A 12,203-nucleotide genomic window follows, 5' to 3' on the forward strand; every position below is an offset into this window, starting at 1 on the left:
GGGACCATTTCAGTGCCCTACACATCTGAAGGGGCTGCCTAGAACTCAGGACCACCAGAACGTCAGTCCCATGCAGGCATGGCTTTTGTCTTGTTCTACCAGTGCTTGAAACAAGGCACTTAATAAAGAGTGTGGAAAATATGAATGAAGAGTAACAAATTCAAGACCCTCTGTGACTCCCCAAGTGATCATTGTATCCAATCTGTACTTGTATCCCTTATCAGACAGGGAACTCACTACTTATCTCCTGAGCAGCATCCTTTCTCTCTTCAGACAGCACGGGCTATTGGGAAGTTCTTTTGCTTTCCCCTGGCCTTGGCAGAACCAGTGCACTCTTGCCCCTGCTCAGAGGGACCCTTGCTTCAAATTTAGCCCCTGGAGATTTCTGTCCAGGTGGCAGCCCCCAGTGGCCAGAGGATGAGGGTCCAGGGTCTGCTGAGAGTCCACTCTTCTCCATCTGACCCTCCTGCTCTCCAGCTGGGAAAGGGATGAGTGTGAAGGGTCCTCATTGGCCTACAGGATGGCAGATGTGGTCACGGAGAGGACAGAGCCCCACCCACGAGTTGACTCATGAGCTTTATTCTCTATTCTGAGTGATTCCGAGAACAGCCACTCATGCCCAAAAAATCCCTCATTCCACCCTCTCAGTGACAGGGGAGGAACCCAAGGACCAGAGAGGGGAAGAAAGTGGACTAAGATTGCACAGCCAGTGGCAGGAGAGGACCTCAGAGCCCATGATCCCTGGCTGCCCCTTCAGGGGCCAAAAAAGGCAGCAGATGTGGCACTCAGCTCCCATGCTGCCATGGGGCCTGTGGAAGACCTCAAATGTCCTATAAATCTTCTTCTTGTCACACCCAAACAGATCCTCCTCAGTGCAGTATCATTACGAGGTGCTTACACACCTCCAGAGACAGTGGTCTCACGACTTGCAAGGCAGCTACTCTGTCCTGACCCCACAGAAAGTGTGCATGTGTGTGTGTGTTGTGAGGTGGGGGAAGAGAAGTTGCCTCCCCTCCCTGGGGGAATTCACCTTGTCCGGCTCACCTATGCAGGCTGACAGTCGAGCAGAGGTAACCCCATCTCCTGGTTTCCTGCCAGGAACTTCCCTCTAGGGACTCCCCCAGGGCCTGAGTGGCAGGGTAAGTCATGCTACTGAGAGGAAACCTGTCTGTGGAATGCTCCTCCAGGCTGTGGCCTCCCTGGAGACGGAACTGCCTGCCTGTGGGTAGTGAAGCCAGCTTCATTCTTGATGGTGTTGTGCCAGAGAGTCTCAGAATGCTAGGACCCTTCTGGGGCAGCTGCTCATCACCTCAGGAGCCCTGGGCAGTAGTCCAGCAGGGAAACTGTGGCAGAGACTCTGCTACAGGGTGTACATCACTCATGGCATGGTTGCTGCCTCCAGGCAGCCCTCCTGGTAACCACAGATCACAAAGCTCTCTTGGCTTCTTGGTTGTACCACCGTTTCTGCTTGAGTACGTCTGTTTGAGATGCTCTCTGCCATTTGCTTGAGGAGTCCCACCTGTTCCTTCTCTGAAATGAACATCCTTGAGGATGGGCCCACTCTGCTCTCCGCCTCTCAGCAGTCTTCAGTCCAGAGCCCCTTCCAGCTCAGTAAACAGGTGTAGACATCTCCAGCCAGAAGCTCCTTGGGAGACCCGGCACAATCCTGTCCTTCCACGGACAGGAAGCAGTCTGAGAGGTGTCATTGCTGGCAGGTTGAGGGGTAGAGTGCACACAGCCAGAAGCCAGAAGGATAGGCACATTCCTATCCAAGCACCACAGTTTTCCAGGAACCAGAGAAGGAATGTGACTCCGCCGAGGGCACACAGCAAGTTGAGACGGAGCTAGGACTGAGACTGTGATGTCCAGGCTCCTAGTCCAGTGCTCTTGGGTCTCCCAGAGGTCATGTCCATGGATCTGAGATGTGTCTCCTGTGTCCCTTGAGCAGGGAGGGCCAAGCTCCCACTGAGGATGGGGAGGGGCGGGCTGAGAACCCCCTGAGCAGAAGGAGGAGGCGTCGCCATGGTGGAGGGTAGGAAGCACTCAGGCCCCTCCTGCTTTGAAGGCTGATGGCATTTCAGAGGGCAAGGAGACTTCTAACAAAAGAGGAAACTGAGGCCCAGAGAGAGGGCAGGGTGCCAGGCTGTGGCCGCTTTCCTTACCCCTTCCTGTAGTGGACTTGGGGCAGGGGTGGGGCCTTTCCTGGATGCCCAGGGCCAGCAGCCTCATGATCGGGCTCTGAGACCTTGGTGGTTCCCACCCACCCCGGCTCTTGAGCCCTGCCTCCCCCACCCTTGCCCTCCACTGTCAGGTCAAAGTGAAGGGGGTTGAGGGAGGATGTCTGCAGGCCCTGGGGTGGGAGTGGGTCTCCAGGTACCACAGGTCATGGGCTTCGCAGGACACGAGGCACCACCTCCAAGGAAGCTCACTGCTTGCTGGCGATCTTCTTCTTCCGAGCAGAGACCAGGTCATAGAAGGGGACACGAGTGATGCTGGCTCTGGAGTGAGGGTAGGGAAAAGGTTTCAGGGCTGAATGGGCTGGCAAAGGGGTCTCATCTCCCAGGGCTTGTAATAAGGGTATGCTTCTCCCAGGGCGGGCTTGGCCTGCCCCACTGCAGGGGAAAAGCCTGATGACCCCACCAAGGACCGAGCCAGGGTATGACACAGACAGGCCTGAGAGCCTCTGGAATTCTGCCCCCACGTATCTTTGGACACCTCCCCAGGCCCTGTCAGACTTGGAAGGAGGTGACAAGAGCCCAGGTGGAACCAGCAGACCTGCTTGCCAGTCCTAGCTCTGCCCCTCTCTGGCTGTGTGGCCCTGGGCAGGTCCTTTCCCTCTCTGGACCTCAGTCCTCATCTGTAAAATGAAGATGAGAGTGGGTTTGGCCTGGCAGGCTCACAGGGCTGCTGCAAGGTCGGAGGGAAAAGACCCTACAAGTCTCTGGGACATACATTGTCCCCGGCCCATTGACCACTTCCATGTCTTCCTCTGTCACCCCCACTGGTATCCCCCCATGGACTCAGAGTCAAGGTGCTATCCTGCCCCTCCTCCTGTCCCTCCACTGCCCATCACACCTGTCACATTCCAGCCCCTGCACAGTGGTCTTTCTCCGCTGGCCACACCTGTCTGTGGCTCTCCAGCACTCTCAGGAGAAACCTGAGCTCTCTGCCATGGCCACCAAGGCCTCGCCATCCTCTGCAGCCTCATTTCCCACTGCTCAGCCCCCAAGCTGCCTGGTCCCCGCATAGCCCTACCCCCTGCACTGCCCGGCATTGCCCAGTCCCACACTGTCCAGCACCAGCTATCCAGGAAGATGTCCAGGCATCCCTATGCCCGACCTGCCCTTTTGTTTTGGTCTGCCTTGCTCCTTCCACCTAGAAAGTCCTCCTCCCCACCTACACCAGGTCTTTCCAGGACCACTTAGGATCCTGATGCTAACAGGCACCGGGCAAAGAGCTTTACTCGTAACATCTCCCATAATCCTCCACCATCCCCATGAATTCAGTGCCTTGCTCCTCTGTGTTCTGGGCCAGAGAGGATGCCCACGGAACATGGTGGAAGGGATTTGCATGCCAGAAACAGGAGGGAAATTCTGGAGTTAGCCCTCTTTACGGACAAGGAAACAGGACCCTGAGAGGAGCAGGGGCTTCTGGAAGGTGACCAGAGACCCCTCCCCACCAGCCCAGCCACCCATTACCGAATAGCTTCGATCCATTGGTCCCGCTCCTCGGCGCTGGAGGCTGAGATCCGGTAAGACTCATGCTTGCCCTCCACCACTTTTCCGTCGCCATCGGTCTTGCAGGCCTTGATCTTCTGGCCCCGGCAGCTGGGGTTGCAGAGCTCCAGGCAGAACTGTGGGCAAGTGGCCAGGTGAGGGCAGGGCAGGGGTGGGAGGAAAGGGCAGCTTGTGGGCTCTCGGGGAGGCTCGGAGAGGCCTAGACACTTGGGCAAGACCAGCATCTAGAAGAGCAGCAGGATACACCTGACTGCCAGGCCTTCCTGTGAGAAGAAAACGGGCAGGGGCTACGGCTCCTCATGTTGAAAATTTACTATGTGCCTGACTTGACTTAAATCCATGATTCCTCTTAAAATCCCCAGTTGACAGATGGGAAAATGGAGGCTCAGAAAGGAGCAGAGAATTATTGAAGGTCCCAGAGCCAGTATCAGGGGCCAGGCTCTGAGAGACAGTGTGGCCAGGCCTTCTTGATGCCTCTTGACGCCAGGATTCCCGTCCCTAAGAGGGAGGCTGAGGCAAGCCTGAGCTGCTGGGAGGTGTCACAGGCATGGCCTCGCCTCCTGAGAGCCCAGCCCAGCCTGCACTCTATTTTGGAAATTCTTGCAGCTGCTCTGGCCTGAGGCCACCTCACTGACACCTACTGGCTTCTTGGGGTCGTCCACCTTCTGCACTGAGAGATTCTCAAGGGGTATGATTCCCCGGGGCTCCTTGTCCTGCAGGAGAATAAGAAGGAAGATCAGGATCAGCAAAGGGAGTCTGGAGTCAAGGGCAGGGAGTGAACTTGGAAGTTTTGTTGTTGTTTAGTCACTAAGTCGCCTTTAACTCTGTGACCTTATGGACTATAGCCTGCCAGCCTCCTCTGTCTGAACTCGGTGGCACCCCAGACCTCAAAGAGGAGTGTGCCCATCTTCCCCAGACTCTGACCAGCCCTGGAGAGGGCAGGGGAGCAGCGTGGGAAGAGCCCTGGCTGGGAGTTAGGAGGCCTGACTTTAAGCCCCAGCTCTGCCTTGCACCTTGGTCCAGCCCCTTCTCCTCTTTGTAGCTGTTTCCCCGCTCAGTAAGATGGGTATGGGGGAGGACCGAATGATCTCAAAGAGGCCCCAGCTCTACAATGGACTGCTTAGTGAGAATCTGGAAAGGGTCTGAGGGGAGGGACAGGGTAGTGTGAAGCTCACAGTGGTGAACTCGAAGTAGTAGAGGCAGCTGTCCGTCAGGATGAACCAGCGTCGCTTCCAGGTCTTCACGCGGCCGCCTGCAAGAGCCAGCGATGGAGCTAGTGAGCCCTCCTCTGCCCTGGGCTCCAGCACTTCTCTCCACGGAAGAGCAGGGCCTCTGATGCCCACCTCTGGGCCCCCACCCTGGCCCCCTAACCCCTAGCTTGCCACACCTCCCCCTCATCTATCTCTCCCCCACTTAAAACCTGAGGGGTTCCATCACCTCCAGGCTGCCCCAGCGCTCCTCTCTAGTCTGGCCCCAGGGGCAGGCTGGCCATTCCTGCACTTTCCTCCTGTCCCCACCACTCTGTTCATCTCTTGGCCCGCTCCCTGCCTGGTGCTATGCTAAGCCTTTCATCTTTCACTTGCCAGGCAATGTTCTAGAGGATTCAAGAAACATTCACTTATTAATCCCTATGACTGCCTATGAGGAGCGGACCGTTATTAACCCTGTTTTACAGATGAGGAGACCGCAGGGCAGAGAGGGTACGTCATCTGCTCAAGGTCTGGCAGCAGAGCTGGGAATTGAACCCCAGTGTCTGAGCCCCAGAGCCCAGGTGTATGGTCATTTCCCCACATGTTTAATCCTCCCAAGGATGACTGTTACCATTCCACAGCTATGGCAACTGAGGCCAAGGATGGATGGAGGAGCTGGGAGCTGCCCTGGGGCTGAAAACTGTCAGCTGGGCAAGAAAAGGAGGTTGCAGTCTGCAGGTGGATGGACTGGGAGGTGGGCCTGGAGAGATGGAGGGTCTGGGTGGGCCCTCAGGCCAGGGCCCTGCTCCCACATACGGCGTCTGTCCTCCCTTGACTTAGAAAGCCTCTGTGCCTGGCTGGCTGCCCTTGCCCAGAGGTGCCCAGCATGTGTGGGGGTGGCAGGCTCAGATGGCCAGGTCCTACAGTTCCGCTGCTAGAACTTACAGCAGCTGCTGCCATGGCACCCACCACAGCTCCCCTCTGCAGGCCCAAGGCCCTCCCTGCCCCCAGTCCTGTTGAGGAGAGGTTCCCCAAGCCACATCCTCTCACACTCCCTCCCCCCGTCTTTCAGGACACCCAACCATCTGCCCACCAAATTCTGCCACTGGCTGGCTATGTGGCTTTGGGCTGGTCCTTTAACCTCACTGGGCCTGGGCTTCCTCAGAATCACTTCAGGAAGAAAGATCTGCGGTTGAAGGGCTTATCTCTGAATCTGTCAGCTTTTCGTCTCCCTTCTTGCTCATTGTTCCCTCCCCCACTGTCCCCTCATCCCCAGGACAGACGGAGGGAGGGTTCGGACAAGGTGACTGCTGCCCTGGGGCTCAGGAGGTCCTCAACTCCACCACCCGAGGCTTCAAGTCAAATGGGTGTGTGTGTCAGCCGTGTTGCATGACTGTGTAGGCACATCAGTGCATGTGCCCCAGAGTGCAGGAGTGTGTGTCTTACCCAGTTTGAGCAGCCAGCCCTCGCGGTCGGGTTTGAAGAAGGTGTGGGTGAGGTCATTGCCATCGTCCTCGGGGATGGAGAAGGGCTCGCTCTTGATGCTGTCGAAGAGGTTCTGCCCCAAGAGAAGGGAGGGAGAGACCCGCTGTGACATTTATCCAGGGCCTGGGTCTGGCCTATGTGGCCTCGGGCAGGTCAGTGACTCTATGTGCCTCAAGGTGGGAAGCTGATCTTGGCTCTTACAGACCCCTCTCCTAGGAAGACACCAGAGATCTCTTCTGGGGCATGGGAATTTCCCAGAAAGCAGATTTCAGTTCTCCGTGAAGGACTTTCTAGAGGTTAGAGCTGCTGAAATATGGAAGAAGCAACTTTGTAGGACAATGGGTTCCCTGTCACCAGAGGTATGTAAGCCAGGCTGAGAATTCCCTGCGGGAGAGTTGTAGATGTTGGCAATGATCATCCCTCTGTGTTTTGAACCCCCTGCTGTGGGACACTGCCTTCCATGGACAACCTGCCCAGATTTCCAACTGTTTGGGAAAAACATTCTAAATTGTCTAATTCTGCTGATTAAAACCAGGCACAATGGTGGGTCACCATCATCGACATAATGAAATCATTTCCTTCTGTTGTGTTTGTGTGTGCTGCTGTTCAGATGGTTTCCTTGAAATGTTAAATGAAAAATTTCACAAATACTGTTCGATTCCCCAAAGTTTTAGAAATGGTGTTTGCTGGTTTTTAAACATCTTTTCTGATCCAGGAGCTTAGGGATGGTGGTAGGGTAAGAGAGTAGGGGAGGAGGGTGTTGGCCTGTAGCAGGTTTTCCTGGGTTTGATGGAGAGGACTCAGCTGGCTGCAGTGGGTTGAGTGGGGAAGGGCAGGGACCAATTTCCCTTTTTGGAGCCCCCACATTCCTAGAGCAGCCAGGAAGCCCCTGCCCCTCCCTCTCTGGCCCAGCCTGGCCCTGAGGTTTCCCTAGTAGCCCCGGCTGGTTGAAGGAGTTCTGTTCTCTAAGACCTGTTCTCTGTCAGCAAAGCTGGCAGCCCATACAAATATTCTGAAGGCCCAAGGGGGCAAGCAGGGGGACAGACAAGGCCTCATCCTTCACGACACCCACGGGGAGCCCCCGGCAGCTTCTGCGGGCCTCCTACAGCCTACACATTCTGCCCCCACAAGGAAAGAAGCTCTGTTCACCCACATTTCCTGTACCTTGTAAAACCAGGCTCCCCTCACCTCCTGTAAGAAAACACCCTTGCACCTGCCACCACCAAATCAGGCTGTCTTCTCCTGGCTGGGTAGACATGATCAGAAAAACAACAGCCACTCACCAGTGGTTGTGCTGGCCTTGCATCCACCCTTCCCCACCCACTCTGTTCTCCTCTGGAGAATCACCCCCTTACCTTCTGTCCAGGTTGCTCAGGGGTTTGACACTGCCCACCCAGCACTCCCTCGCGGCTCCAGGAGACAGGGAATGACTCCCATCTGGCTAGTTAGAACATTTCTTCCTACTGGTCACAGCGACTGATTCAGAGAGGGACTTGTGACCCACACCAACCAATAAGCCTTCATTCTGGGACTCTAAACTGTTAAGCAAGATGGAAACCTGGAGTTTGCCCAGGTCCTCTCTGGGGAGCTTGGGGGAAAGCCTGTTTAAGAGGGAAGTCAATTTGGAAAAGGAGATTGCTCAGAGATGGAGAGACCAGATTGAGCCCTCCTCAATGAAGCACCTGGATCTAGCCGAACCTGAAGCTGACTATCAGTCCCCCATCTTTTCATTGACATGAGTTGAGCATTCCTCCAGCCAAGGAAGAAACTGGAAGCTGGAAAACAAGTCAACATCTGCATTCCCAAATCTTCCTTTCTGGTCTCTGCAGAGGGGAGGGCTCAGGTAGCCGTGGGTTTGAACCCAGACTCCTCACAGACTTAGCCCCCCTGGCCAGCTACCTCTATTGGAGCTCAGTTTCCTTTGCTGTAACCTGGGGGTGGGGTGGGGTGGGAATGGTACCTGATGCCTGTGGTTGTCAGGAGAACTTAAGGAGCCCAATATACAGTCATTTCTGAAGGAGATGCTTGGACAAGAACCCAGGAGGTCTGGCCCTACCTACAGCAAAAGATGCCCTGAACTGACTGTTTCCTTTGCTGGGCCTTGATTTCTCCACCTGTGACACCAGAGGGTGGATGAGCTCTCCTCCTTCTCCTCTCTTTCTTTTCCTTCTCCACCCCAAGTCCCTCTCTGGGCAGCTGTGTCATGGTGAGTGGAGCCAGGCACTTGAAGTGCTTTGTCTGCTTCTCAGGAGAACAATGTAAGGTCAGTGTCATCAGCCCACTTTGCAGATGGAGAAACCGGGGCTCACACTCAAGGACACGCAGTCATAAAGGCGGAGCTGGGATTTGATCTCCTGTCCTCTGAATCCACAGCCTATGCCTTTGCCCTGAGTCTCTTAGGCACTCTGCCCTGTCCCCATCAGGATGGCCAGGGCAAGACTCGCTTACCTGCCTGAGCCCCCGCTCCCATCAGGCACCTCTCCAAAGCCTTTCCCACCTGCGTATCCTCATGGTCACAGAGTGACCTCTCTTTAGGTGATGTGTCTGTGTCAATTTAATTTCATAAATCAGGTCACTTAAAAATGTTATTTGTCCTGGAGAATCCTTCCACAAAGCCACAAACTGATACTTAAAGATACTTAAAGCTGAGTCCTTGCTTTACACATGGGGATGCTGAAGCCCCAAAAGAAAGCAAGAAGACCCCCCAGTCCACAGCAGCTTTCTGTAAAAACCTTGAAGAGCAAGGACTAGGCCAGTGTGGGTCTCTTTGTGCCCTGAAAGCTTCTGGATTCATTAGCCAGCCCAGAGACATAGGTGCTGTGCTAAATACCTTACATGTCTACACTAATCCCATAAGCTGGGAGCTCAGAGAGGTCAAGCCTCTTACCTAAAGTCACACAACTAGAAAATGGAGGAGCTAGCACTTGGATGTGGCTGTGACTCCAACGCTCTGTTCTTTTCCCTGCCTCTCGGCTGCCAAGGAGGATAATAAACCCTTTCCAGACCTCCCAGGCAGAGTTTGAAGCTAAATTGAGATAATAGACCCAAAAGCCCTATGAGAAGAAAGTTACAAGCTCTATACAAATGCAGCGCATTGTTATTAACAAAAGACTTGAATTGGGAAAAATACCTAAGGAGGGAGCTGCTGAAGGAGGCTCTCCCGGGACAGAAGCAATAAAGTGGCACCTGGGAGATCCAACAGGGCTGGTGCTGGCAGGCTGTTAACTCATTACCTGCCAGACCAGGTGTGCCCAGCTTCCTGCTCTAAGTACCACAATGAGATAAGTTTTCAAAGGCCTTTCACATTTCAGGCAGTTTACTAAGGGCTGGGGATTTTAAATAATTATTAATGATTCTTAATAGCGACCTAAGCTACCATTTAGAGCTTGTGCTATGTACCTGGCATGGGCTATGCCCTTTACGTTTTTAAAAATTACTACTCACAGCAGCTCTGTGACGCAGGCGTCATTATTCCCGTTCTCCTGGTTGAGGAAATGGTGGCCCCGAGAGGGTGAGTCATTACTTAAGGTCATCCAGGAGGCGAACAACGGGGAGATGGGACTTGACCTGAGCTCTAATCTACTCTCAAGCCCTCATTTCATATCATAAAGTGAAAAAAGTGAAAGTGAAGTCGCTCAGTTGTGTCTGACTCTTTGCAACCCCGTGGACTGTAGCCTACCAGGCTCCTCCGTCCATGGGATTCTCCAGGCAAGAATACTGGAGTGGGTTGCCATTTCCTTCTCCAATTTCATATCATGCCCCCCTCCAAAATAAATTTTCTCTGGGGATCGAGGAGGGTGAAGGGCTAAGGGCATAGCTGTTTTCAAATCCTGAAGAACACCAGAGTCATTCCAGATCCAGGCTCTCCCCCACCCCCACCAGACTTCTGCTGCAGAACATACACAGGGTGCTAAGCTGCCAGGGTGGGGTTCACACTCTCCTCCCCTCCTGCCAGACTCTGACCCAGAGGGAACTGAAACTCTATAGAGCTTTGGGCACCTCTAATCCTAGAAATGAACTGTCATTTCATTTTTGCTGAGCCAGGCTTTGAATCTCACTCCTGTCTTTCTAAGATAGTTCCCAGCTCCACTTTGCCCACAGGAAGCAGGTAAACTCTGCAGGCTGTAGTTCAAAGCCCTGGGCACTCTGGCCCCACCTTGGTGCCCCTCACTGTCTGTCTCTACCCAGATGGCTACCTCGGATGCCCCTCCCTTTCCCTACCAAGTCAAGTGCTGGCCACTTCCTCTTTCTGGAATGCCCTTCCCCTGCTTCTCCTCTGGGCAAACTCCCACTCAACCTTCAAGGCCAGTTCAAAAGTCACCTCCTCTGTGAAGTCTTCCAGGATGGCACTCTTTCCCTGCCCCTGGGAGAGTGATAGTATTGTCTGCTGGGTCTCCATAGCTAGGTTCCTATGATCAGCATAGCTTGAATCAGGCAGGGCTGTAATTCACATGTCCTTTTATCTTCCCACCAGACACTGAACTTGGGTTGATTCATCCCTGGATGCCCCATGCCAGGCCAGAGCCTGGTGCAGTGTGGCAGGGGTGGGGGCTGTTTAGGATGGGATAGGAAGCCTGGGTTCCGCTCGACTCTGGAGCTGATGTGTAGCCTATGGAAGACCAGCTTCTTCCTCTCTGTAAGAGGGAGGGGTTTGAGCAGAGACTGGGAATTTTCTGCTCTGACCCACTGAAAGTCTAAGACTCTGGGATTCCAAGAAATAGACTAGGTGGTGTGAGGCACCATTTCGAGGAAGTTATGAATGATGGGTGTCTAGAGCTCCCCAAAGGCTGAGGTCCGGGCGGACCTCCTGGGTGTTCAGTCTTGGACTTCCTTCTTAAGATGGGACCGCTTGCGAAAGCCCATTTCAGGACCAACCTCTTTTGTGACGGTCCATCCCCTGGACAGAGGAGCCTGGCTGGCAACAGTCCATAGTGTCGAAAAAGAGTCAGACACAGCTGAAGCAACTTAGCACATCTCAAGACAGTTATTGACCTGGGAGGGCCCCCTCCTGGAAAGGCCTCTCTTAGATGAGCCCCTCTTGGGTCATCCGCCCAAAGGCAGGCTCCTCCTGGACGCCTGGAGACCAGCTGGCCGGGGCCACGCCCCTCTTACCCGCAGCTGCTCCTCAGGCAGGTCACTGCCGTCGTTGATGCCACGGTTCATGGACACAAAGCGCTCGAAGGGTGGCCTGTCCCGGACGTTGGGGTTGTGGAGGCTGGTGTTGAGCATGATGATGGAGAAGGACAGGACGTAGCAGGTGTCTGCGGGACGCGACAGCGGTCAGAGTCCTGGCCCTAACCACTCCGGGACGGAGAGTTGGCTGTCTCAATGCCCTGAAGGTCCACCCTGTCCTCCCGGCTTGGCATTCACGTCCTAACCTCACCTCCCACTCTTCCAGAGCTCCCTGCTGCAAACAAGCTTCAGCTGTCAGTTCCCCGGGCCCCTGTGTGCCTCCCACCCGGCACTTCTGCTCCTGCTGGGCCCCCTGCCTGGCACGACCTCCTCTCCCCTTTTCTACCCATTTAAACCCCCCTGCTCTTTAGTCTCCTGCTCCAGCCCTCCTCCCCGCTGAGCCCTTCCTGCCCTCCGGCCCACTCTGTTCTCTGCCTCCTTGGAACTCAGAGGATGCTTATTGTTTGCTACCCTGTTCAGGGCTTGGTCACGTGCTGCTTGGTAATCTTGCTAGCATTGTGGGCTCCCAGAGCCGAGCTCCTGCTCTATTATTCAGACTTTCACGTGCTTGCGCTCAGGAGCCAGGCTGGGTTGAGCGTTTGGGAGGGAGATGATCGCT

General features: G+C 54.8%; 1 protein-coding gene across 1 annotated transcript in view; it reads right to left on the reverse strand.

Moving 5' to 3' along the window:
- Positions 1-563: 563 nt before the first annotated feature.
- CYTH4 (cytohesin 4) overlaps positions 564-12,203 on the reverse strand; it is a 31,660-nt gene continuing 20,020 nt past the window's right edge. Inside the window, exons 8-13 of the mRNA XM_070453933.1 lie at positions 11,525-11,673; positions 6,374-6,485; positions 4,913-4,989; positions 4,379-4,450; positions 3,699-3,853; positions 564-2,498 (exon numbers count right to left, since the gene is read on the reverse strand). Coding sequence (XP_070310034.1) covers positions 2,426-2,498; positions 3,699-3,853; positions 4,379-4,450; positions 4,913-4,989; positions 6,374-6,485; positions 11,525-11,673 — 638 coding nt within the window. The 3' untranslated portion in view covers positions 564-2,425. The remainder of the gene's footprint in view (positions 2,499-3,698; positions 3,854-4,378; positions 4,451-4,912; positions 4,990-6,373; positions 6,486-11,524; positions 11,674-12,203) is intronic.

This window comes from Odocoileus virginianus, chromosome 23 (assembly GCF_023699985.2).
Source record: "Odocoileus virginianus isolate 20LAN1187 ecotype Illinois chromosome 23, Ovbor_1.2, whole genome shotgun sequence".
NCBI lineage: Eukaryota > Metazoa > Chordata > Mammalia > Artiodactyla > Cervidae > Odocoileus > Odocoileus virginianus.